The following is a 23,080-nucleotide window of genomic DNA, read 5'->3' on the forward strand; positions in this document are numbered from 1 at the left end:
AAAGAATGATATTTAATTCCAACCAAAGATTTGAGGAATAAGCAATTTATTGAGATATATTTTTCCATCGGTAAAATTTGAAAAATGTAACTGTGTACACTGCAAATCTACCTGACGCCTGACGCGTCCGGACGCGTTCAAAATTTGTACACCGACTGTTCAATATTTTAACGTCATATGTTCATGCTTAGAGACGTGTTCAAAGTTTAAACGTTTGTGTTAAAAATATTAACATGTGTGTTCAGACACATTGTGCACCGGTGTTCAAATTCTGATTTGAAAAAGAGGATAGATGTTTGTCCGGTTTTCTATCCTTCTAATGGGCAAATATACAAAGAATGAATGTTCATGCAGGATGATGATCTTGTGAATTTTTGACAAATAATTTTGTAATTGTGAAATATTAAACTTCCAAGCTGGCATATATATGTATAGTTTATGAACTTATTTTATTATTATTACTAGTTTTACTTATAAGTGACATAATCAATGAGGCCTGTTATGATAATATCGTAATAAAAATATGTCGATGTTTATCTTATTTCATGATCCGTTCAGTTTATTAACATTACATGTTCAATCGGTGTTCAAATCGCTCGAAATTTTGAACACCTCGCGTTAAAAAAAATATACCAGGGTACCAAATACCGGAAACAGATATCGGCTGGTGATTTAGGCGGTTAAACGAAGAAAGGATACACACAAGGAAGAGAACTGGAGAAGGGACTTCTATCTCACATGAACACGAAAGAAGTGAGTAACAAGTTAGGATAATCTCCATAGGTAGTTCGATGGCTTCCTTGTTATTTTCTCATGTCAGATATATATTTGTCAAATATTCATAACTGTTATATCCAAATTTTCAATATTCAACATAAAAGACGAATTAAAGAACAGTATTTCAATATTAAGCTTTGTTCTGGTGATTTTCTAAACTGATGAATAACCAGTCTGTGATCGTCTGTCTGTTTATATACAGAATAGATTGACACGTATATCAGCTTAACACTAAGTGTTAAGAACTCTAACATCAAGCGTTTAAAAATGAAACACAAAGGCATTAAAAACTGAACACCACATATTCAATTGATGAACACTATAGTGTTAACATATGGAACTCCATTTTTTACTTAGAAAATGTATTATTTTTTTATTTGCAGGAATCGTTAGATTGGAATGTTTGAATTAGAAACCAGTAGCCAATAAGCCCACGAAGGTCATTTCTGCATGCTATAAAGTGTTGGAAAAAGGAAAGATGTCATAAAGGTATGACAATATATGTATATTAATAGCTTATGTAGGTGTATCATTTCTATATCTGTATACCGTGGGTCAAGAAATCGACTTATGTAATTTATAATGTCAAATAAAATTGAGAATGGAAACTTGTAATTCGCTGCCATGTACAGAATATCAATTTGTACTCTATATAGTATATATCGAAATTAAAGCACAACAACTATTGCATAATTTGATGCTTTATGAAAAACTCTCTTCTATTAATTTTAACTTTTATTTTGCAGGATATATAGGCTCATAGACATTACTTGTTGTGGAGGATTTTGACATTGGAAGTTGATGATAACACATAAAATGCCACCCAGTTGATAGCTTTAAGTGAAGATGCACTGAAAAGTTGAGTGTACATTGTGTGTGATCGTACAAGAACTGTTGGAATTTGCAAACTTTTAAACTTTCATTGTGACAAATATCTATATCATAAACTATCTACTTATCACATTGACATGCCTTTTTGGTTGGGATACCCATAATGTTGCAACTATATCTTGTCATGTAGAAGAAAATAATTATTTGTGATATATTTAAGTCGGTTTAAAAACATTATGTCTGCGCTCATTGCCTATGTAAAATTTAAAATTGTTTATAATCCAGGTACTTTTGATAACTATTGTATGCACATTGAACGACAAATTTATGTGACGTATATAATTTTTCTGACGTCAGACACTCAAATCAATCCATGTGTTCGTAGATAGTAGATGTTGTTGTGTCCTGTTAAATTGTTATACGATGATGACTGATGTTCCCATATTTTGACTATTTTATTGATTGTGACTGTTTATTTAACGCATCATGTAAATGTAACGGAGTTTGATGAGACTGTTATTAAAGTGAGAGGGTTAGCGCTATAGAACCAGGTTTAATCCACCATTTTCTACATTTGAAAATGCCTGTACCAAGTCAGGAATATGACAGTTCTTGTCCATTCGTTTTAGATGCGTTTTGTTTTTTGATTTTTGCCATGTGATTATGGACTTTCCAAATTGATTTTCCTCTGAGTTCAGTATTTTTGTGATTTTACTTTTTATGTATGTGATTTCATTGACTATTACTTGTGATATCATAAGGTATTCTTGTGCACTTTTCTTACATATATGCTTATTTGATTATATAAAGAATTACTTGTTAAAATATGTTTTATTGTTGTATTTTGCCTGATTCAATATAGTTTTATAACAGTTAAATTAAGTTTAGTACTTATGGAAAATTATGTACGCTTAACAATAGAACATGTTCCACATTTGAACACCTATGTCAACTGTTCTGAATGTTAACGTCTAGTGTTCTGAATCTTAACATTTTGGGTTTTGAACATGTTCGGTGTGTTCAAAAAGTGTTACATGGCTGTTGAACGCGTCGACGTATTAAGATTTTGAACATTCGGACACGTTAAATCGTTGAACACTAATGTTAAGGTCTTTAACATCAAGTGTTCAAAAATGAAACACAAAGGCATTAAAAACTGAACACCACACATTCAATTAATGAACACTAGTGTAAACATTTGGAACACCATCACACGTTCAAAAAGTGTTACAAAAAAGCGTTCAAGCAGTGTTCTATTGATTAACACTTAGATTTACAGTGTACTACTTGTCAATAATAATGGATATTTCAAAACATTTAAATATTGATTCACAAAAATGAACGCACTTGTCGATCGTTGGTATGGAAAGATAGAAAGATTCGGAACTAAAGATAGTCACATTTAAAGTATTTATTTTGCACAAAAAAAAAGACAAAAACTGCCAGAACAGATCTGATTTAAGGGACTGTGTAATATTTATCTGAGGGTGGGGCCGGTGTACAGCAAATATTTATTAAAAAAAAACTTTATGCCCCGCCATAATCTTCCCGATTGTCCCACTTTTTGAAATTACAGGTTAAAGGTAATGAAACTTTGTGGGACAATCGGGAATATGTTTGTGGGACAATTGGGAAGTTTAAATGTGGGACAATTGGGAACTGTTTTTATAATGATTAATTTGTTTTTATAGCGTGTTGCAGTTAATCAAAGGTTACTAATCAATGTAACTTATAAAATATGAACAAAATAAGAACAAATAATAATATTTACATATTTTATTTTGCTCATAGTAGGTACAATTGAAGTATCATATAATATTAAATGAAGTCTTTTAAAAAAAAATTTTTTTTTAGTCAGTACTGCGAGTACTCTCAGATCTGTACTTAGTGTCTTTATTGTGGTGATATCCCAAGCCAGGAGCCTGTCAGTCAGTGGTTGTCGTTTGTTGCCGTGTAACATATTTGTTTTTCGTTCATTATTTTGTACATGAATTATGCCATTAGTTTTCTCGTTTTACATTAGTCGTTTTGGGGCCTTTTGAAGCTATGTGGTATGGGATTTGCTCATTGCTGAAGGCCGTATGGTGACCTATAGTTGTTAATTGCTGTGTCATTTGGTCTCTTTGGGAGAGTTGTCTCATTGACAATCATACCAGATCTTCTTATTTCTTATGGAAGTTTACCTCTTCTTTATAATTGGTGAAGAGTCCTGTTGACTGCAAAAACAATGGGAAAATTGGAAAAACAACCTTTAATAGTGATTCTTGGAAAGGCTGATCTGGAAAAATTCTAGACAACAGCAAATTTAGAGAAAGTAGATGGGGGTACAAGAAATGATTTTACCAGAAACATGTGCATCCCATATACAAAAAAAATCTTTCAAAATTTCTCAAATATGTATTTTTTCAATGAATTATAACAAAGAGGTTGAAATAATTAGATTTGTGTTCTAAAAAAGAGAAAATTCCAAAATTGACAAATTGACAGAATGGTCAATTTGACACAAAACAGCAATAAAATTTTATAAAACTTTCTTAAATTAACACCTACTTCTAGTGTTTTTTTAAAAGTTAGATCTATTCAGATTGGTCCACTCTATCTTTATTGAAAGTATGAAAAAAAGTAAAGTTTAATTGTGAAACTGTGATTTTTTTTCATGATAATAGCCCAAAAATGGATAACATTTGATGAAAACTGAGAAAATTTTCAGAATTGGGTTCTTTCAAATGGCTGTAGCAAAAATAAGTGCACCACCATCTCATTTTCGTCACCAATTATTTTTCTAGAGTCATATATAAACCCCAAAATCAGGTTCAGAAAAAAAGTTTAATTCAAGACCTTAAAAGATCTTTTTCATCAATCAGAAATATTATATTTTTTTAATCAAAAGTGTATCAATCTAATGATTTAAAATAAAAAACATTTTTTTTTATACTTTTATAAAATTAATGTTAAATGTGCAATAATTAATTCTTGTTTATTTAGCAAAACAAACAACAGCTACCTTGTTTATCTAAGAACATTTTACTACATAAAAAAATGTGGGACAATCAGAACTTTTCATGTGGGACAATCAGAACTCTAAAATTTTAAAAAGTGGGACAATCGGGAATAAACCGCCAAAGTTTATTTAAAAAAAAGTTCCTGCCCCGCTTCAATTTATTACAAAAAAAGTCCTTGCCCCGCTTGAAAAAAATAAAACACACATATGGAAACATGATATTTTTTAACTCAAATGCACAACATTCAATAACACATGTATATCAGAGTTAATATATCATCTCAAATGCATATATTTCAAAATTATAAAGATTTTATAACACATTTTAATTGTGTTTTGAAAATAATATTTTATACTGCCACTAGAATGTTTCTATACGTTTTTTTTTATATTCATTGACATACATGATATACTTTCCTTGGAATTATGAAATTCAACTTTAATAAGGGTTTACCCAACATTTTTACTAATTTTTATAAACTTTTGAAGAAGTATTTATTTTGAGATATTGACAAAACTATATAAATTTTAAAAAATTGTGAAATAGCCTAATCAAGTATAAAATTGAAGAGCTTGAGGACCAAAAATACCAAAAATGTATCCCAAATGAGGCTGAGGAATTATCTATGCCTGAGGAAAAAAATCCTTAATTTTTCAATGAATTCAAAATTTGCAAACTGTAAATTTATAAATTTAACTATGTCATTCATATATTGTGTACATTTATTTGTAAGTAATTTTATATTTTCTTTAAAATTAAAAGTGCCAAACATTTATTTTTCATATTTTAGTTTCAAATTTTTCTTGCTTTGCTTTGCTATTAAAGAACAACTGTACATTTTCTGAAGCTAATTCCAAACTATCAGTCAAATAGCTATGTGTTCAATCCTCTAGTGGTATTTACACAACCCAAATTTAAGTTGTAATTCTTTTAATGTTTAAGAATTTAATTTTGTTATTTTATTAAAGTTTAAGCATTTATTTTCCATATGTTATGTTATGTTTAATTTACAAACCATTGTTAATAGTTTTCCAGATATTTTATTTATACAGATAATAATAATGTACTATATTAAAAGCAATTTGATATAGTGCCAAACATTTATTTTTCTTATTTTACAGTGTTTTAGTTTCAACATTCTTTTTTTTTCTCATTTTAATACATTTGAGTTTAATGTTTTGATTCTCCTTTACTTTTATAAACAAAAATGTGAGTACAATATACATGTACATGTGTACAAATAGGTTGTATATACATTGTACATGAACATTTTATACATTTATATGTTGGTCAGTATTTCATTTTTTTAAATGATAATTAAAAGCATAAACACACAAAAATATATTGAAGCACAAGTGCACGTTGATCGTATCTGTAACATGAAGGCGTATGGTAACTATACTACCTTACTTAGTTCAACAGTAGATAACAACCCTTTCTTTGTGCATTATACACTCAGGAACATACAACTTCAAGATTATATAAAACCGGTTTTTTTCTAAAGTGAACATTGATTGGTTAAATATTTCTCAGTGTGTTTGAATTTATTTGATAGCCTTTTGGTCATGACTGTTTGTCTCTAATATTTAATTAACTGTGCATTTGTATTCAGATATCGCAGATCAAATTTATTCGTTCTTTGTGTAATCATACGTTTTTTGATTGAGTTAAGTCTGCTAATTGATATTTTATCGTATGTTTTTATATGTTGTGATGTTATGCTATTGTTTCAGAAAAAGGGAGAAGGTTTGGGCCCATTAAAACGTTTAATCCCGCTGCAAATGTTTGCACCTGTCCTAAGTCAGGAATCTGATGTACACTAGTTGTCGTTTGTTTATGTAATATATACGTGTTTCTCGTTTCTCGTTTTGTTTATATAGATTAGACCGTTGGTTTTCCCGTTTGAATGGTTTTACACTAGTAATTTTGGGGCCCTTTATAGCTTGTTGTTCGGTGTGAGCCAAGGCTCCGTGTTGAAGACCGTACTTTAACCTATAATGGTTTAATTTTTAAATTGTTATTTGGATGGAGAGTTGTCTCATTGGCACTCACACCACATCTTCCTATATCTATCTTACTTTTTGGCATGGATTGGTATTAAATGTTACTTTTTCAACTGTAGTCCTTAACCAAAAGCGTTTTCTTCTCCATCTGACAGGCTTAATTTTGGATCAAGTGATCATCGAAGTACGGATGCTAGTATTATAATTCGGCTAGTCTGGATGACTTTGTGCGATACCCGCGTTCCGTATTCATTACTAGTATACGGTTTAAACATACATGTATAATTTAAATTTCAGATCCTTCAGTTTGCATATAAATATGATATTTAAATTTCGTATGGCTTTATAGTACAACCCGCGAAACATTTTATTTGATGTCACCAATGGTAAACATGTAAAATAAAACAATAACTTACCATATACCAATATAAACTTTTGTTGTATGTTTAATATACAAACAGAAATCGACCCTAAAAAAGTAACAATACAAGCTTATAGTATTTTGAAGCTTTTTTGAAGCATTCAAATATAATGAAACGAACGATAATTTTTACGAATACAAAGAAAAAGCAAGTCTGCCCAAAAATGATTGATATTCAGTCAAAGAAACATGTATAGTGTGTTCATTGTAAACGTAAACCAGAATGCGTATAGATGTCTCTACGTATAACAGTCACAAATCACTTCTACGATTATAAATCAGCGATTTACCATTCATGCAATAATATTTTGTCGAAGGTGATCGAGATGTCCTTACAGTGGCGGATCCAGGGGGAGGGTTCTGGGGGTTGGAACCCCTTTTTTGAAAGATCAATGCATTTGAGTGGGGACATATAGTTGGAACCCCACTTTGTCCTGGGTTGGGACCCCCCCCCCCCCCCCCCCCCCACCCCTTTTTTCAAATGGCTGGATCCGCCACTGCCTTATTAGGTAATTCAAATTCTCGGACACTTAATTTTTTTCCAGAACACGTTTTAGTTAATATCTGAGCCATATAATACATGTATTATACTATATGGGACTATAATACTTTAGTATAATAGTCCCTGGTTATATTTTTTAAACACTTTACACCGTATATCGGCACTGCCGATAATCTTTCAAAAAGCAAATTTAAGTTTCAACCTTTAAAACGTATATGTCACATAATTTGACCACATAACAAGAAATTATACAATAAACATTGGTCACGCACGACAGATTCCGATGTGCCGTTACAATAGCCAGTTTACGCGCATCAGCGCACACAGTTTTGTCGAATAGGCCAGTTGCATGATTGGAGGAAAGTTACCGAAAACCACGCCTACCTTTAAACTAATACCCAATCAAATGCCTTTACAGAGATTTTGTTGCGTATTCAATATTTGAAAAAGGTTAGACTCTTAATTCAAACTTAGAAGTATAGAAGTATAGAATATGCCCGTAATGCAATTTTTCAATAAATTTAAAATATTATTTCACGTACCTAGTGAGGAAAAAATACAAATTAAAAAAAATTGCAAATTACAAATATTTCGAAATCCTTGATTATGCCAGAGACATAATGTATTATATGTCTCTGATTATGCTAATAACCGAATAGAAACTAAGTGGATATCATATATGAAAAAATGTTTTTGATAATTACGGTGTGATCTGCGGTATGAGTATGTTCAATATTATAGAGTCATTATAATGCACAGTTAGAGATTAATGGGTGTCAATATTTATCAAACGGAAACCCAAAGACCAAATTCAACAAGAATGCTTATCTGTTATTACATAATTGCATAAAACTTAATGTTGTTGTATTTTCAAAAAGAATTAATAATTTGAAAACTACTTTTCATAATGACATATTTACCTTACTAAATTCATTTATATAATATGCAAAATGAATATAGATGTGGTAGTCAGTCGCCACTTGCCGATTGAATCTGGAAGGTGGCAGGATTTAAAGAGAGAAAACATAATCTGCCGTCTCTGTGACACAAACAACATTGGTGAGGAGTACCATTACAAATATGAATTGTAGAACATTTTAACTATAAAAAGAATTTTTTTTACGGAACTACTGTTAGTCAAACCCTAATATTTTTAAAGTTGATCAACATCAAATAATTCCTTTAAACTATAAATTACACGAAGAAAGCCTACGAGTAAAGTACAAGTGAATATATCATAAAGATTATATTTAATCCTGATTCGTCCTTGGAAATGGAAAACTCTGGATTCTCTTTGATATTTACCTGAGAGATCATAAAAGAAAAATCTAACAAGACTTTCAAAAGTTTGTGAAAAATGAATAGAAATAAAAGATTTTTGTGTAGACGAGTAACAACATTGCATTAGCATGGTAAGAAATTTGACCAAATCAATGAACTAAATTTAAAAAAAATAAGTGCACATCTTTCTAGTGGCGAAAACCACACATATCGAGTTACGTCGACGAAAGAGAATAAGTACATTAATAATAATTATGATGTCAATTTCATGAAATTATAGGGTTTTAATTAGAAAATAATCTTAAACATGATTCGTGATTCCCCATGTATATATAGATTAAAACAGACTTATGATTTTTATTCTTAAATTAAATTCTGAAATACAAAAGCATGGCTCTGATACTTGACAGTTCAGCAAACACTATTACACGAAATACACGATGCTATTGACCGAACACAAATGTGAGAGATTCAAATTGTAAAATCAGCCGCTGGACGGTAGAATTTCTATCAATCATTCAACGATATTAAAAGACTTTTGAGTGTAAAAGTATGATATAAATACTTTTAATGTGTTGAAATAATTTATCAAATGGAATGCTTGTTAAACTGTTCCAGTCATTTTTACTATAGTGACTGTTACACAGCTCTTTTACAAATTCTGAAGAAGAAAAAAAGAAAAAAGAAAAAATAATGTTCCCATGGGAAAAATATATCTTCCCATGGGAAGAAAAAATGTCCCATGAGAAGAAACTATCTACCAATGTTCCCATGGGATATTAAAGTTCCGATGGGAACTTTAAAATTCCCATGAGAACTTTTACTTTTCCCATTGGAACTTTTCCTTTCCCATGGGAACTTTAACTTTTCCCATGTGAAATGTAGCTTTAATCAGCTGTGGTGACAATAGTGACAATGGTGACATGTTGGGACATATGGGGAAATTTAACATTTTTGATTATCTATCACTTGGGCAAAAATTATTTTTGATATCTTGTAAACCGACAAAGTCAGATTTGCCAATCCTGGAATAGCAAATTTGTCCCGCACAGGGTTTAATAAATAAACATAGGCATGCAAGGGCGGTTACGTACTTTATTATACAAATAACGCATACCGTTGCCAACTTTTCAAAATGCCCATGGGGGTTTTGCGTGCAAGATGGCTGTCATAGTCCTAAAAAACCTTTAAGGGGGTATTCAAATACATTTTAATTTTCATACTCTTATAAGCCTAAAGTCATTGTAAAATTAATTGTGTTGTCTAAAATGTGCACACAATTGCTCTTTCAAAATTTGAATTTGAGAGCCTCCATGGGGGAAATCCCCCACAAATAGTGACAGTTGGCAGGTATGTTATATTTCCCAATCTCGTTGTTGTGTATACTGAAAAGTGCTATAATTCTATACGCATGGAATTCATGCTACTATTTTCTTTTGTTTACTCTGTATGTGCGTGTTTGCACAAATAACTTTGAATTCAATTGTAACCTTTAGTATAAAAACAGTATAAAGGAAGGAATTCGAAGAGATGAGTAACTTCGGGAATGCAAATGCAAAAACCAATTTTCTGTGTATACTATATAAGTATAATACTATTAGTCCGAAGTATACTGATTTGTATCACTACAATATAAAAGTTATTACGGTGCGGTTGAATTTCCTGTCATTTATTCATCATCCAGACACGAACTTGTTTCAGAAAAAATATATCTCGGCCAGTGTACATTAACCTCAGTTTCAGGTATAGAGATGTGCTCTTTTTCTGTGACATGTGCTTTTGACCATCCACAAGAACTAACTGGCTATTTTTCTTGTTCTTGTATTTCTAAAGTTTTTTTTATAAATAATTTGGAACCAAATCGAAGGCCTGACTAACGAGTTCTGTCCCCTATTTGTTTTAAGTTTGTAATAGATTCAGATTAAGTATGCTAATAAGATATGTGCGCATAAAAAGTGCACACAAATCTCAGTGTGTAATTTTAAATTCTCAATGTGTGTTTTCAGTTTATCTATTCTCAGTGTGTCTTTTTGAAATGTCAGTGTGTAATTTTCAATTCTCAGTGTGTAATTTTCAATTCTCAGTGTGTAATTTTCAATTCTCAGTGTTAGTTTTTCATTTTTGTAATCTCAGTGCGTCTTTATGAAATCTCAGTGTGTATTTTTTTAATTCTCAGTTTGTGCTTTGAAGTTTTTAAATCTCAGTGTGCTTTGTTGTAATTCTCAGTGTGTAAATTTTTCGAAAAATGGTTTAAACATAGTTTTGACGAGAACGGCTTGCCATAATTTTGTTGTGCTTGCTCACAGTTACTTGAGAAAATTGTAAGGATTCCATGGCGCCAAATAAGAATAGTCTGGGATCCCGGCCTATTCTGAGTTCGCATTGCAATGACAATTGGAGACAGGAACCTAGGCTACAGATGAAAAGCGAGTTCTGCCCCTAGTTATTTAAGCTTGTAATAGATTCAGATTAAATATACTAATTAGATATGGGCGCATAAAATGTGCGCACAAATCTCATTGTGTAATTTTCAATTCTCAATGTGTGTTTTTCAGTTTATTTCATCTCAGTGTGTCTTTTTGAAATCTTAGTGTGTAATTTTCAATTCTCAATGTGTAATTTTCAATTCTCAGTGTGTGTTTTTAGTTTTTTTGTAATCTCAGAAAGACAGTTCGTCTTTATGAAATCTCATTATGTAATATTTAATTCTCAGTGTGTGTTTTTAGGTTTTTTAATCTCATTGTTTTTTTTTTAATTCTCAGTATGTAAATTTAAAAAAAAAATGGTTTAAACATAGTTTTGACGAGAACGGCTTGCCATTCTTTTACAGCACATTTCGCGTTATCATACAAAGACTGAATCGCAGACAGGAACTTTCCATTTATGCCCGTTCCTTGCAACTTCGTTTCTCTCTGAATCCGTTCTGTTAATCACACAGTACTTTGCGAGCCATGAATTAAAACGAGTATTGAGAACATGGCAATATATTTTACTAGGGACAGATATTAATGTAATTACCCGGTAATTTAAAGGAATCGTTCTATCTTCAGATCAGGTTTTAAAACTGGATTGATTATGCTTTTAGTCCATTTATCTGGTACCTTTCCCAGTTCGAAACAATCGTTACAGATTATATACAAAAATTCAATGGCTTCTGTGTTTTTTATTAACTACTGCAGGCATCTCATCAAATCCTGAAGCTTTTCGTAGTCAAAGTTCGCGCATTCGACTGCACCATAGTGATCTCACCGTGTGGTGAGTTCATTCATCGTTGAAACGTCACGTTGGTTATAATCGATGTCACTATTATTTCTGAGGAGCCCAAAATTTCTAGAATTAAACTTTTTTTTCTAAACCTGATTTTTTGGGTTAATATGACTGTAAAAAAAATATTGGTGAAGAAAAAACGCTTCTTTTTTTGCTACGGCCTCTGAAAGTACCCAATTTTTAAGATTTTTCCATTTTTAATCAGTTTTTACCCATTTTTGGGCAATTATCGTGAAAAAAAATCACAGATGTGTCTGGTGCCTAAACAATGCAAAAAGAGATTTGCAGTATAATTTATTTATTTAAGAAAATTGAATCTGATTGAATTTTCAATTGTGTCATTTGTCATGTGGTCATTTATATTAAATCAAGCATCTATGTTAAACTGAATTACTGTATTCAGTATTTGTAATTTATCGTTGTGTCCATGTGTCCGGACACAAAATGCATGTCAACTATATTTTGCACCGAAACCTTGCCACTAATGGAAAGGTATGCATATGATCATAAAATTGAGAATGGAAATGGGGAATGTGTTATATACTAACGAAAATAATCACATGTTCATCGCAATATTCACTTCAGTAAACAAATATCTTTTTTCATTATTCTACATGTTCTATTTCCGTTCAAACTGGAGGATTTTTTCAGATATAAATATAAACAATAAATGTTTTTAAAAAACAATATAGAGTATGACGATAGTTTCTGTGTGTATTTATTTATGTATGATTTGGTAAATGTTTACTTATGTTTATCATGTTGTACCCGATATAAGATCATTCATGTTTATCTCAGGTTTTTTTAATTGATTATATCGATCGCACTGTAGTTTGCCACCTACGCAACAACTTGCATTGTGACGTCATAGCATTATTGATCGTAAATAAAACGATGCTAGCTCTGCTTCTGTGATTACCCGGATAAACAGACTTTTGGCACCTGTCGATTCCCATATGGACAATTTTATTGCATAGAAAAACATGACAAAAAGTAGGTAAAATCTTCTTACACCAGATTTACAGAGGGGTTATACGTATGATTCGATGACACTGTTATAAACACACACAACGACAGTGTAGCGTCAGCAACTTGTTAAAAAAGGGGGGACAATATTCAGTAAACATGATCCAGTCTGAATTTCCTGACCAAAGAAATGTATACAGCATAGTCATGGCAATCTGTTACAATTATAACTTCATATTGAACAAAATGGGAATGTTTACAAACGTTATAATTAAAATAATTTATCTGTACACATGATGATATAATTTATATACATGTTGTTTACATGATATATCCCAAGTTACGCCATATTTTTTGCTAAACTTGCAAGTTCTGTGTGTGTCTGTCCCATACAAGACAGTGTAGCCTGTAATTCAGTAGTCGTTTGTTGCTGTATATCATATTTGATTTCCTTTCTGTTTCATTTATATTCTATCTACATCAACATCCAATGCTATTCCAATACTACCTTTTTGCGATTCCCGGCTAACCTGAGGCTAACCTGAGAATCTGTCCCGCTTGAACTATTGACGTCATACAACAATCACTTTTCCATCATTCCATTGTGGCATCAGATATATTGTATTATGACGTCAAAATTTTACAGAAACCTGTGTGATATCCAGTAATTGGGGACAAATAGCAATATTAAAGGTGTATTGTCCGGCACCAGACTAGCTCAAATAATTATGATGTCTTGCAAGGCTTTTTTTCTGTGATGCCTTCCAAGGGTACATGTCAAACATCCAAATAATCATGATGATTATGACGTCTTGCAAGGCTATTTTAAAAAAAATTGTGACGCCTTCCTAGGCTACAATGTACGTCAGCAAATTGTGAAACGTCCAATTATAATTACAAAGAAAAAAAGATAAAACAGCCTTACAAGACTTGTCTGTACATAAAATGTGCTCTCCTCGTTAGTCTTTATTGGGATCATCAATTTTCCATATACACAGTATCTGTGACTTGCTAGCTTACTCAGTACTGCATTGTACTGCCTGTGCCATTCTAAATAAAATTAGTTCTCGGTAACTGCTTCTTATTGTTTATATGTCGCACATGGGACATATAAACAAAGAGGAGCAATTGTGGAGAACTAATTTTAAATAGATTGTGCCTGTGGAGGCTGTACTGACTTTGTTCAGAAATATTTTATGAAAATCAAACATAGCCATGATAGCGTTTTTGTTGATTATTTATTTGATAAAAGAATACACATGATACAAACAGAGTTACTTTTTTTTTAATGATATATATTTAACTTTGAGTTATAAACATTGTTAAGCTGAAAGCTCTTCTTGATCAGTAAATGTACATTGTATTATATAACATATATGTATATTACAAATGTATTAAAAAAAAATCATGGAAAGGGGCAAAATTAAAAGAAAACATCAATTGTCAAAGTACATGAAACTTATCACTATTAAAACCCATTCATGCATTGAAAATATCTTAAACATGAAATTTATTTATAGTCCCATTTAAGTTTTAAATGTCCAATACAGGTAGGCTTGTTTTCTGACCTAAACGTGTTGTCGTTTATAGAATATTTTGTCAATAAAAGGGGCGATAGTATCATTAACATTAGATGTACATGTATGACGTTGACAAGGTAAATTTGTAAAAAGCCGGTAAATATTGGATAGTTTAAGTAAATTGACTTTTTTCATGACTGTCAATGACTGTGACATTAGGAGGGAACAGTAATGTGCTTTTCAGGTAAATTTGCATCTGCTTTAATGGTTTTACACATATATATAGATTTCAAATTAAATTAAATGTTGAACTGAAAAATTTTGGACAGTAAATTATTATTTTATTTTAAGGAGTCAGTTGACAATTTTGATCTTGACATGCATTCATTTACTTGTACAATGTACAATGATACATTCACACCATTGTATACATCATGATATGTTCAATGATACATGTACACCAATGTATACCTCATAACATGTACAATGATACATGTACACCAATGTATACCTCATAACATGTACAATGATACATGTACACCAATGTATACCTCATAACATGTACAATGATACATGTACACCAATGTATACCTCATAACATGTACAATGATACAGGTACACCAATGTATACCTCATAACATGTACAATGATACAGGTACACCAATGTATACCTCATAACATGTACAATGATACAGGTACACCAATGTATACCTCATAACATGTACAATGATACATGTACACCAATGTATACCTCATAACATGTACATTGTACAATGCTGAACTGACTTCAAATGAAGCTACTACTAACATGTCTAACAATGAACACTGCCCTTTCCTAGACTCCTGGATCTTAATACATGTAATACTTATAATTATATCTTAAACGGGAAGCTTAATACCAAAATTTATGATAAAAAGGATACTTTTAATTTCATATTGTTAATTATCCATTTTTAGATTGTGACATTCCCTTGTCACCATCTTATGGTGTTTATATAAATATCCCTACTTGTTAGAATTGCTTGTGAAGGCATATGTAACAATGAATTTGATTTAAATGAAAGACATCTTTTTATTTCTGAAATTTTTTTACACGAGGGTTTACGATATCACAAATTAGTAAAATCATTTACTAAAGTTTTATCATAGCTACAAGGACATCATTCGTAAATATAAATCAACATGCATACATCTTATTCCTTCAGGTATTTCACATCCAATCTTTTATGGTAATTTTCTATACATAGCACAACAATGTTTTCATTCACCTCAAAAGCTAACAAAACCTTTTGACAGACTTATTCAGAAGGGATATAATAACGATACTGTTGTCATGTCAGGAGAGATGGCATATTTTTGAATTAATATTGATTCATCCATAGGGTCTTTTCATCAGAACATGCAGAAATAAACACATTTATTCTAAAACCAGTTGTTGGCATGATACAGGTTATGTTCTCATATATATTTTATGATGGTATGATACTAAACCCCTAACAGGAGGAATTGTGCTTTCATATGAAGAAAACATACTCTTTCAATCAGTTTAATTGATGTCTGGAGCTGGCATGTCTCTTTGTCAGTAACTGCTAGTAGTCCTTTGTTAATTTATGTATCATTGTTAATTTCATTTTGCTACCTATTTTGACACTGGACTCTGACTTCTTTTAAACTGAGTTTTACTGTGGGAATTGCTCACAGCTGTTTGTTTGTTTATTCTTTATTGGCTAGAGGTAAAGGGGGAGGGTTGAGAGCTCACAAAACATGTTTAACATTGCCACATTTTTGAGCCTGTCCCAAGTCTGAATGATTTTTAATTTTAGTTCAGTTATATGTATTGTTTTGGAGATTAGTGTGACATCCATTTTCACTGAACTAGTACAGATTTGTGTTTAGGGGCCAGCTAAGTCCCCCCCCCCCCCCCCCCCCCCTGACACAGAATTTGCTTCTAAAAAGATTTTCTTTATTCTTGTTATTCTTGTTGTTCTTGTTACTTTCATTTTAACTTATTTATGGATAAAAGAACTTGAAGAAGCGTCAATGTTCATTTCTTTTTACATTCAAGTAAAGATAAATTAGCATTCAACAACATGCCTAAACACTATTTAAAAACATATTTATTTCTTATGTGATGTATATATATATATGTAAATAATAATTTACGCTTCATTGAAGTTTATTGATGTTAATATGATAATTTTAATAGAAAGAAGTTTATCTAAGATAAGCAATCATTTCAAACATTGTGCATGTTGTGTCAAAAGGAAATACATTAATATTACCGTGAGAATTTTGTTTTGTTTTCTTAGAGTTAAGTCATTGCCATAGACTATTTAACTTATATTTATCTATGGAGGCTTCAATGAATCAGAATAATTTAAATTACCATATATAAAAAAGAAGATGTGGTATAATTGCCAATGAGACAACCATCCACAAGAGACCAAATGACACAGAAATAAACAACTATAGGTCACTGAACGGCCTTCAACAATGAGCAAAGCCCATACCGCATAGCATTTTTATAATGTGCTATATTAAGCTAACTTTATCCAATAACTGAATAGGTTAATTTTTAAAAACTCAAAGTTATAAATCTCTCAAGCCTAAAAAATGCAAGTAAGGGTGGAGAAAGGTATTTGTAGCAAAACCTATTTCTCGTTTCTATGCTTATCAGTATCAATGTTATTTTTCTTAATATACATGTATAGATATATATGCCCCTAGTGGGCCCTTAATTATTGAAAAGAAGATGTGGTTTAATTACCAATAAGACACCTTTCCACAAGAGATAAAAATGACACAGATATTAACAACTAGAGCTCACTGTATGGCCTTCAACAATGAGTCAAGCCCATACCGCATTGTCAGAAGTTATAAGTTATGTCACTGGTGGCAGTGATATTAATTGTTGGCTTTTTTCAAAACTACCTCTACCCTTTTTTATTGGGAAAATATGCATCATTTTTATCAAATTGGGAAATTTATAATAAACCATGAATTTGACTGAAACTTCAAATTGAAGACCATCATTCAAGAGGTTAACCCTCATTTGAAATAAAAAAAAAAACTATTGTCAGTGACAGTCATGACAGTGATGATACCTAAATAGACCCTCAAATCTGTACAAATAGTCATTTTAGGCATGAAAAATGTTTAAATGAGTGTTTTTCAGTTTGTATACATGCACAAATTTCTACTGTTTGGGAAAAAAGTTGTCTTATTGGGAATAATTTTAAGCCATTTTTTTTCCAAATTGGGATTTTTCTCCAGGGGAAAAAAACCTTTATTCTCCAGTAATTTAAGGCAAACAATATCACTGCTGGTGTACCCTTAGTTGATTATAAGTTATTAACATATATATATGTTCTTCTGTCATTTGTCTGTACTTCTTCTTCATCGTTTCTAGTATTAAAAGTGGAAGTTTTAAAATTATTCTATTTAACCTTATTACATACTTGTAGTCTCCACTCTGCAATAATAGAGTAGTAAATTTTTGAAACTTTTTTTTAAACATGTTAGGAAAATGTCGAAATAGTTGGATTTTTTTTGATGCAGACTGTTTTGTTAATTGAATTGTTTAGAGATGAAAAAATGGTGTATAAATAATAAATATAGATATAAGAAGATGTGGTATGAATAGGTGGCAATTGTTAATTTAAAGGTAACACATCAACTGTAGTTTATATATATATACCATGTATTGGACCACACTTAAAAATATTTTTGTTTGCCCAAACCCTACCCAAAGGTTGAGACAGTGGGTAGGTAAGTAGGCATTTTCTTTTTCTTTTTTCAAAAAAAAGAAATTGAAGTATCAGATGATTATTAGTCTTCATGCCTATTTGATTAAAAAAAACTTTTTCAAATCAGGACAATAAAAGAATTTGAGTAGGCAGCTTTTTTCTGGGTAGGTAGCGTTTGGGCAAACAAACCTATTATTTATTATGGCCTTGTTGGTGACCTTCTACTGTTGTGTTTTCTATGGTTGGGTTGTTGTCTCTTTGCACATTCCCCATTTCTATTCTCAATTTTATTTATACTAAATGTATTACACATTGACTTTTATATTTCATGTATTTAATGTCAAATGTTTTATCGTCTTCATCTTAAGGTATTTTTACGTAGGTACGTAGCATTTTACCTTCATTTGGACCTGGTTGATTCAAGTTTTTACATCATACACATCTAAACATAAGAATCAGATAAAATTTCAAGGGGGTCTCATTGGGGGGTTCAGATCCCAGATCCTGCTTATTATTTTGTCAGATTCCCGTATCCCGCTTACACTATGTACGTAAGCAATTCTCATTATTTTGTCATTTCCCAGGTGGTGCAATAATTAGACTTTCACGTGTCAAGCTTACAAAAAATTGGCTATCCCGTGTCACGCTTAGACCCCAATGAGACCCACTTTCAATACATACACAGCTACTTTAATTTTGCATAGGTACAATTTCTGTACTAAAAATGCAGTACTGAAAATTTACTTTTAATATTTAGTACTATTTCTTTACTTTATAAAATTATTGTAATATTTAGGTAATTGTATTTTACAGTACTTGAATTGTACTAAATATTTTGGTACAGAAATAATACACTATTCCATGTTTGAAAATCATAATTTTAAGAGATTTGAAATAGAAAAACTTTCAAAATGCTGAAAATGTAATGGTAGTAACCAAAAATCTGTAGTACCTTAATTTCAAGTACAAATTAAGTACTGTAAAATACAGGTACCTAAATATTACAATAATTTTAAAGTAACAAAGTTGTACTGAATATATTAAAAGTAAATTTCCAGTACTACAGATTTTTAGTACAGAAATAGTACCTATGCAAAAGTAGCTGTGTATATAATATACATCATGTACAATTTAATTCCTTTGCATTTTTTGATCATTTGATATTAGTGGTTATTCAACCAAACTTTGACAAACTTGGATTATTTTGTTTGAACAAAACAGCTACGAGGCAACGACATTTGATATACGTCACTTACTTATCTAGAAGTGCACCTGTTAGGAAGTATATATCGAAATTGACAATTTGACAAGTTGAAACTTCATGAAATATATAAACAGCTTTATCATGTTTATTGAAATTAATTTAAAAGCAAATTGACAAACGTGCTTTGAAATGCATTTTGTTGACTAATTTGTTAGACTTGAAAATGCTTATATATATTTGATTATAACCATTTATAGTTTTATAAAATATGAACAAAAATAACTGATTTTAAGTGGTAAACTAGTACATGTAGATAGATAAACTCATCATCGATAACAGGAATAAAATTTAATATTTACGCCAGTCACACGTTTCGTCCACAAAAGACTCATCTGACAGTGACGCTCGAATCAAAAATGTTATTAAAGGCCAAATAAAGTACGAAGTTAAAGAGCATTGAGGGTAAAAAATCCTAGTAGTAGATGCATTAAAGTTGTTGTTGAAATGAACTACTAAGGGGACATACCGGTAGTTATTTTTACTGGTATAGATATTCATGATATTGGAGACTGTGAAATATTTGACATTAGATGATAATTTTTACATATTGTTGCATTACCTTCAGGCTTGCAGTTTCTATTCACATATTTACTGTAAAGTCAGGAATTATTGTGTGCATTTATTATTGCGATTATTTCATTTGGGATAAAAATGCGTTTTTAATTTTTGCGATATTGAGAAAAATCCTGTCTAATCCATGCAATTTTTAATAACCAAGTCACATTTTTCACAATAATAAAAACTCGCAATAATTTCTGAATTTACAGTAACAGACACAAACTATTGTAACTCGCATTAAGGGCATACGATACAGTTACAGGGGAGGTTATGACGTTGTTAACGTAAATTGTTATTTTCGCGACGTCAATTAAACTATGACTTATCAAGGAAAGATGCAGTTTTTGACTGATTTTTATCATTCAAACTGATTTATCTTGAAAATGAGTTCATGGGCCCCTCTTTTTTAAAACGGCAATTTGTTTCATTTTGCAACGAGATTATATAACTGTAAATAGTGATTTTTTTTTTAATTTTGATAAACATGGAGCAAAAAAACAACGTTTTTTCCTCAATTCATGAACATTTGATAAATATGAGTTATTTCTGAATAAAAATTGCATAATTTTTTTCGGGTACTTATAAAATACAGCAACTATTGATTATTTAATAAACGCAATTTGATCTTTTAAAACAAAAAAGTTATGTCTTTCTTTCCAAAAAGAAAATACAGTCAGAAATCTGAATTTTGAGCAAATATATACAAAAATGTTATCTCATTTTACTCAAAAAGTATCGCATGAAGGTATATTTTATTTTTTTATTACATTTTTGATTTAATCAGGTAAAAAATAGCCTATATATATATGCAAATTTTCATCAACTTGTAAATACAGGATCAAAACTATTGTATGCCCTTAAACATTGTTAAATAACTTTGAGGGTCATTACACAATGTATTTTGTGATTGGTCCAAACATCACTTTGTTATACATAACTAAATATTGTGTAATAATTCCTAAAACAGATGCAGAACAGAACAATGTCAGATTCTTGTCAGAAAAATGTGGATCTTTATTTTCAATTGTGTATCTTCATATTACATTTACATGTATACCCACACAAAGTTTGATTATTGAGTTTGATGAATGTATAAAAGAGAGAATGACGATTGTGGTATGCAATAAAGGTTTTTGATCAATAATGTCTGTGTGGGTGGAATCAAAGTCTTGAAAAGACAGTTCTTTGACATTTCTATTAGTTTAATTAATAAAAAATTGATGTTACCACTATATATTGCTAGTGAGGTGGGTGGACACAAGAGGATTGAAAAAATACATCAAATTTACTTACCAGTATTTAAGAATTTTTGGATAGTCTATTTCTGGTTTCAAGTAAACATAAAAGTTATATGCATGAAAAATACCTTAAGGGGTGTTAAACACTGACAATCATACATACCAGTGTTAAACACTGACAATCATACATTATACATACCAGTGTTAAACACTGACAATCATACATACCAGTGTTAAACACTGACAATCATACATTATACATACCAGTGTTAAACACTGACAATCATACATACCAGTGTTAAACACTGACAATCATATACATACCAATAATATAACAAATTGGTGTTGGTCTGTCGTCGGTCTCATAGTCATAAACTACTTCAAGAATTGTTTCCCTTGAAACTACAGGGCCAAATACCTTCAAACTTCAAATAAATGTCCCCTAGGGAAGCTGGTTTATAAATTATATCAGAATTTTTCTTGGTTTTACAAAAGTTTTTTGGTTATTATCCTTAATGTTAAGATAGATAAAGAGAAAGTCAAAATGACAAAAAATCATGAAAATGTTCAGCAAAGGAAGATCTGCATACAGGTGTAATGCCTGAAACTGAAATTAAAGGTGAGCGATATCAGGCTCTTATGAGCCTCTTGTTTCATTTTATATTTGTTTGCACTAATTTAATATTTAAGACAAATCTCTATATATAGCTTGTTATAAATGATGATTAAATCAATTCATGTTTCAGGATGATGGAAGAAACACAAGTCAGTGTTAACGATGAAAGTTATGACTACGACAGCTTTGATGAAAACAGTGACGAAAGACCTACAGAACGTTGGGCTCCCTTGGGTGCTGCTGCTGTCAGTCCCGCTCCATCTCAGACAGAAACTAGGTATGTACTATAAGAGTTATTTCCCCTACAGAACGTTGGGCTCCCTTATATAATTAGGTGCTGCTGCTGTCAGTCCTGCTCCATCTCAGACAGAAACTAGGTTTGTATTGTAAGAGTTATTTCCCCTACAGAACGTTGGGCTCCCTTGGGTGCTGCTGCTGTCAGTCCTGCTCCATCTCAGACAGAAACTAGTTATGTATTGTAAGAGTTATTTCCCCTTCAGAACGTTGGGCTCCCTGAGGGGCTGCTGCTGTCAGTCCCGCTCTATCTCAGACAGAAACTAGGTATGTATTGTAAGAGTTATTTCCCCTTCAGAACGTTGGGCTCCCTTAGGTGCTGCTGCCGTCAGTCCAGCTCCATCTCAGACTGAAACTAGGTATGTATTGTAAGAGTTATTTCCCCTACAGAATGTTGGGCTCCCTTAGGTTCTGCTGCCGTCAGTCCCGCTCCATCTCAGACAGAAACTAGGTATGTATTGTAAGAGTTATTTCCCCTGCAGAACGTTGGGCTCCCTTAGGTGCTGCTGCCGTCAGTCCCGCTCCATCTCAGGCAGAAACTAGGTATGTATTGTAAGAGTTATTTCCCCTTCAGAACGTTGGGCTCCCTTAGGTGCTGCTGCCTTCAGTCCAGCTCCATCTCAGACAGAAACTAGGTTTGTATTGTAAGAGTTATTTCCCCTTCAGAATGTTTGGCTCCACTAGGTGCTGCAACTGTAAGTCCCTCTCCATTTCAAACAGAAACTAGATATTTATTGAAAGATTAATGTCACTCATTTTTGTCGAGCCTTCGACTTTAGTCGAAAAAGCGAGAC

At 31.5% G+C, this 23,080-nt stretch overlaps 1 protein-coding gene and 1 long non-coding RNA gene across 6 annotated transcripts in view; both read left to right on the forward strand.

Annotated features, from left to right (window-relative positions):
• The first annotated feature begins 491 nt into the window (after positions 1-491).
• On the forward strand, positions 492-1,758 carry LOC134699461 (uncharacterized). Its single transcript, XR_010103602.1, has 3 exons — positions 492-753; positions 1,161-1,266; positions 1,524-1,758. It is a non-coding gene; the product is annotated as an uncharacterized LOC134699461 (long non-coding RNA).
• Positions 1,759-12,935: 11,177 nt separating this feature from the next.
• Positions 12,936-23,080, forward strand: part of LOC134699471 (RUN domain-containing protein 1-like) — a 49,190-nt gene continuing 39,045 nt past the window's right edge. For 2 of the 5 annotated variants that reach the window (XR_010103605.1, XM_063561060.1), the window contains exons 1-2: positions 12,938-13,081; positions 22,123-22,269. Coding sequence is in view for 4 of the 5 variants with exons in the window: in XM_063561060.1 (XP_063417130.1) it covers positions 13,068-13,081; positions 22,123-22,269 (161 nt within the window). In the remaining variant the exon portion in view is untranslated. Of the gene's footprint in view, positions 13,082-22,122; positions 22,270-22,326; positions 22,370-23,080 lie in introns of all 5 variants that reach the window. The other 3 variants (XM_063561063.1, XM_063561061.1, XM_063561062.1) reach the window with 3 other exon arrangements.

Source organism: Mytilus trossulus, unplaced genomic scaffold (genome assembly GCF_036588685.1).
Source record: "Mytilus trossulus isolate FHL-02 unplaced genomic scaffold, PNRI_Mtr1.1.1.hap1 h1tg000070l__unscaffolded, whole genome shotgun sequence".
Lineage (NCBI taxonomy): Eukaryota > Metazoa > Mollusca > Bivalvia > Mytilida > Mytilidae > Mytilus > Mytilus trossulus.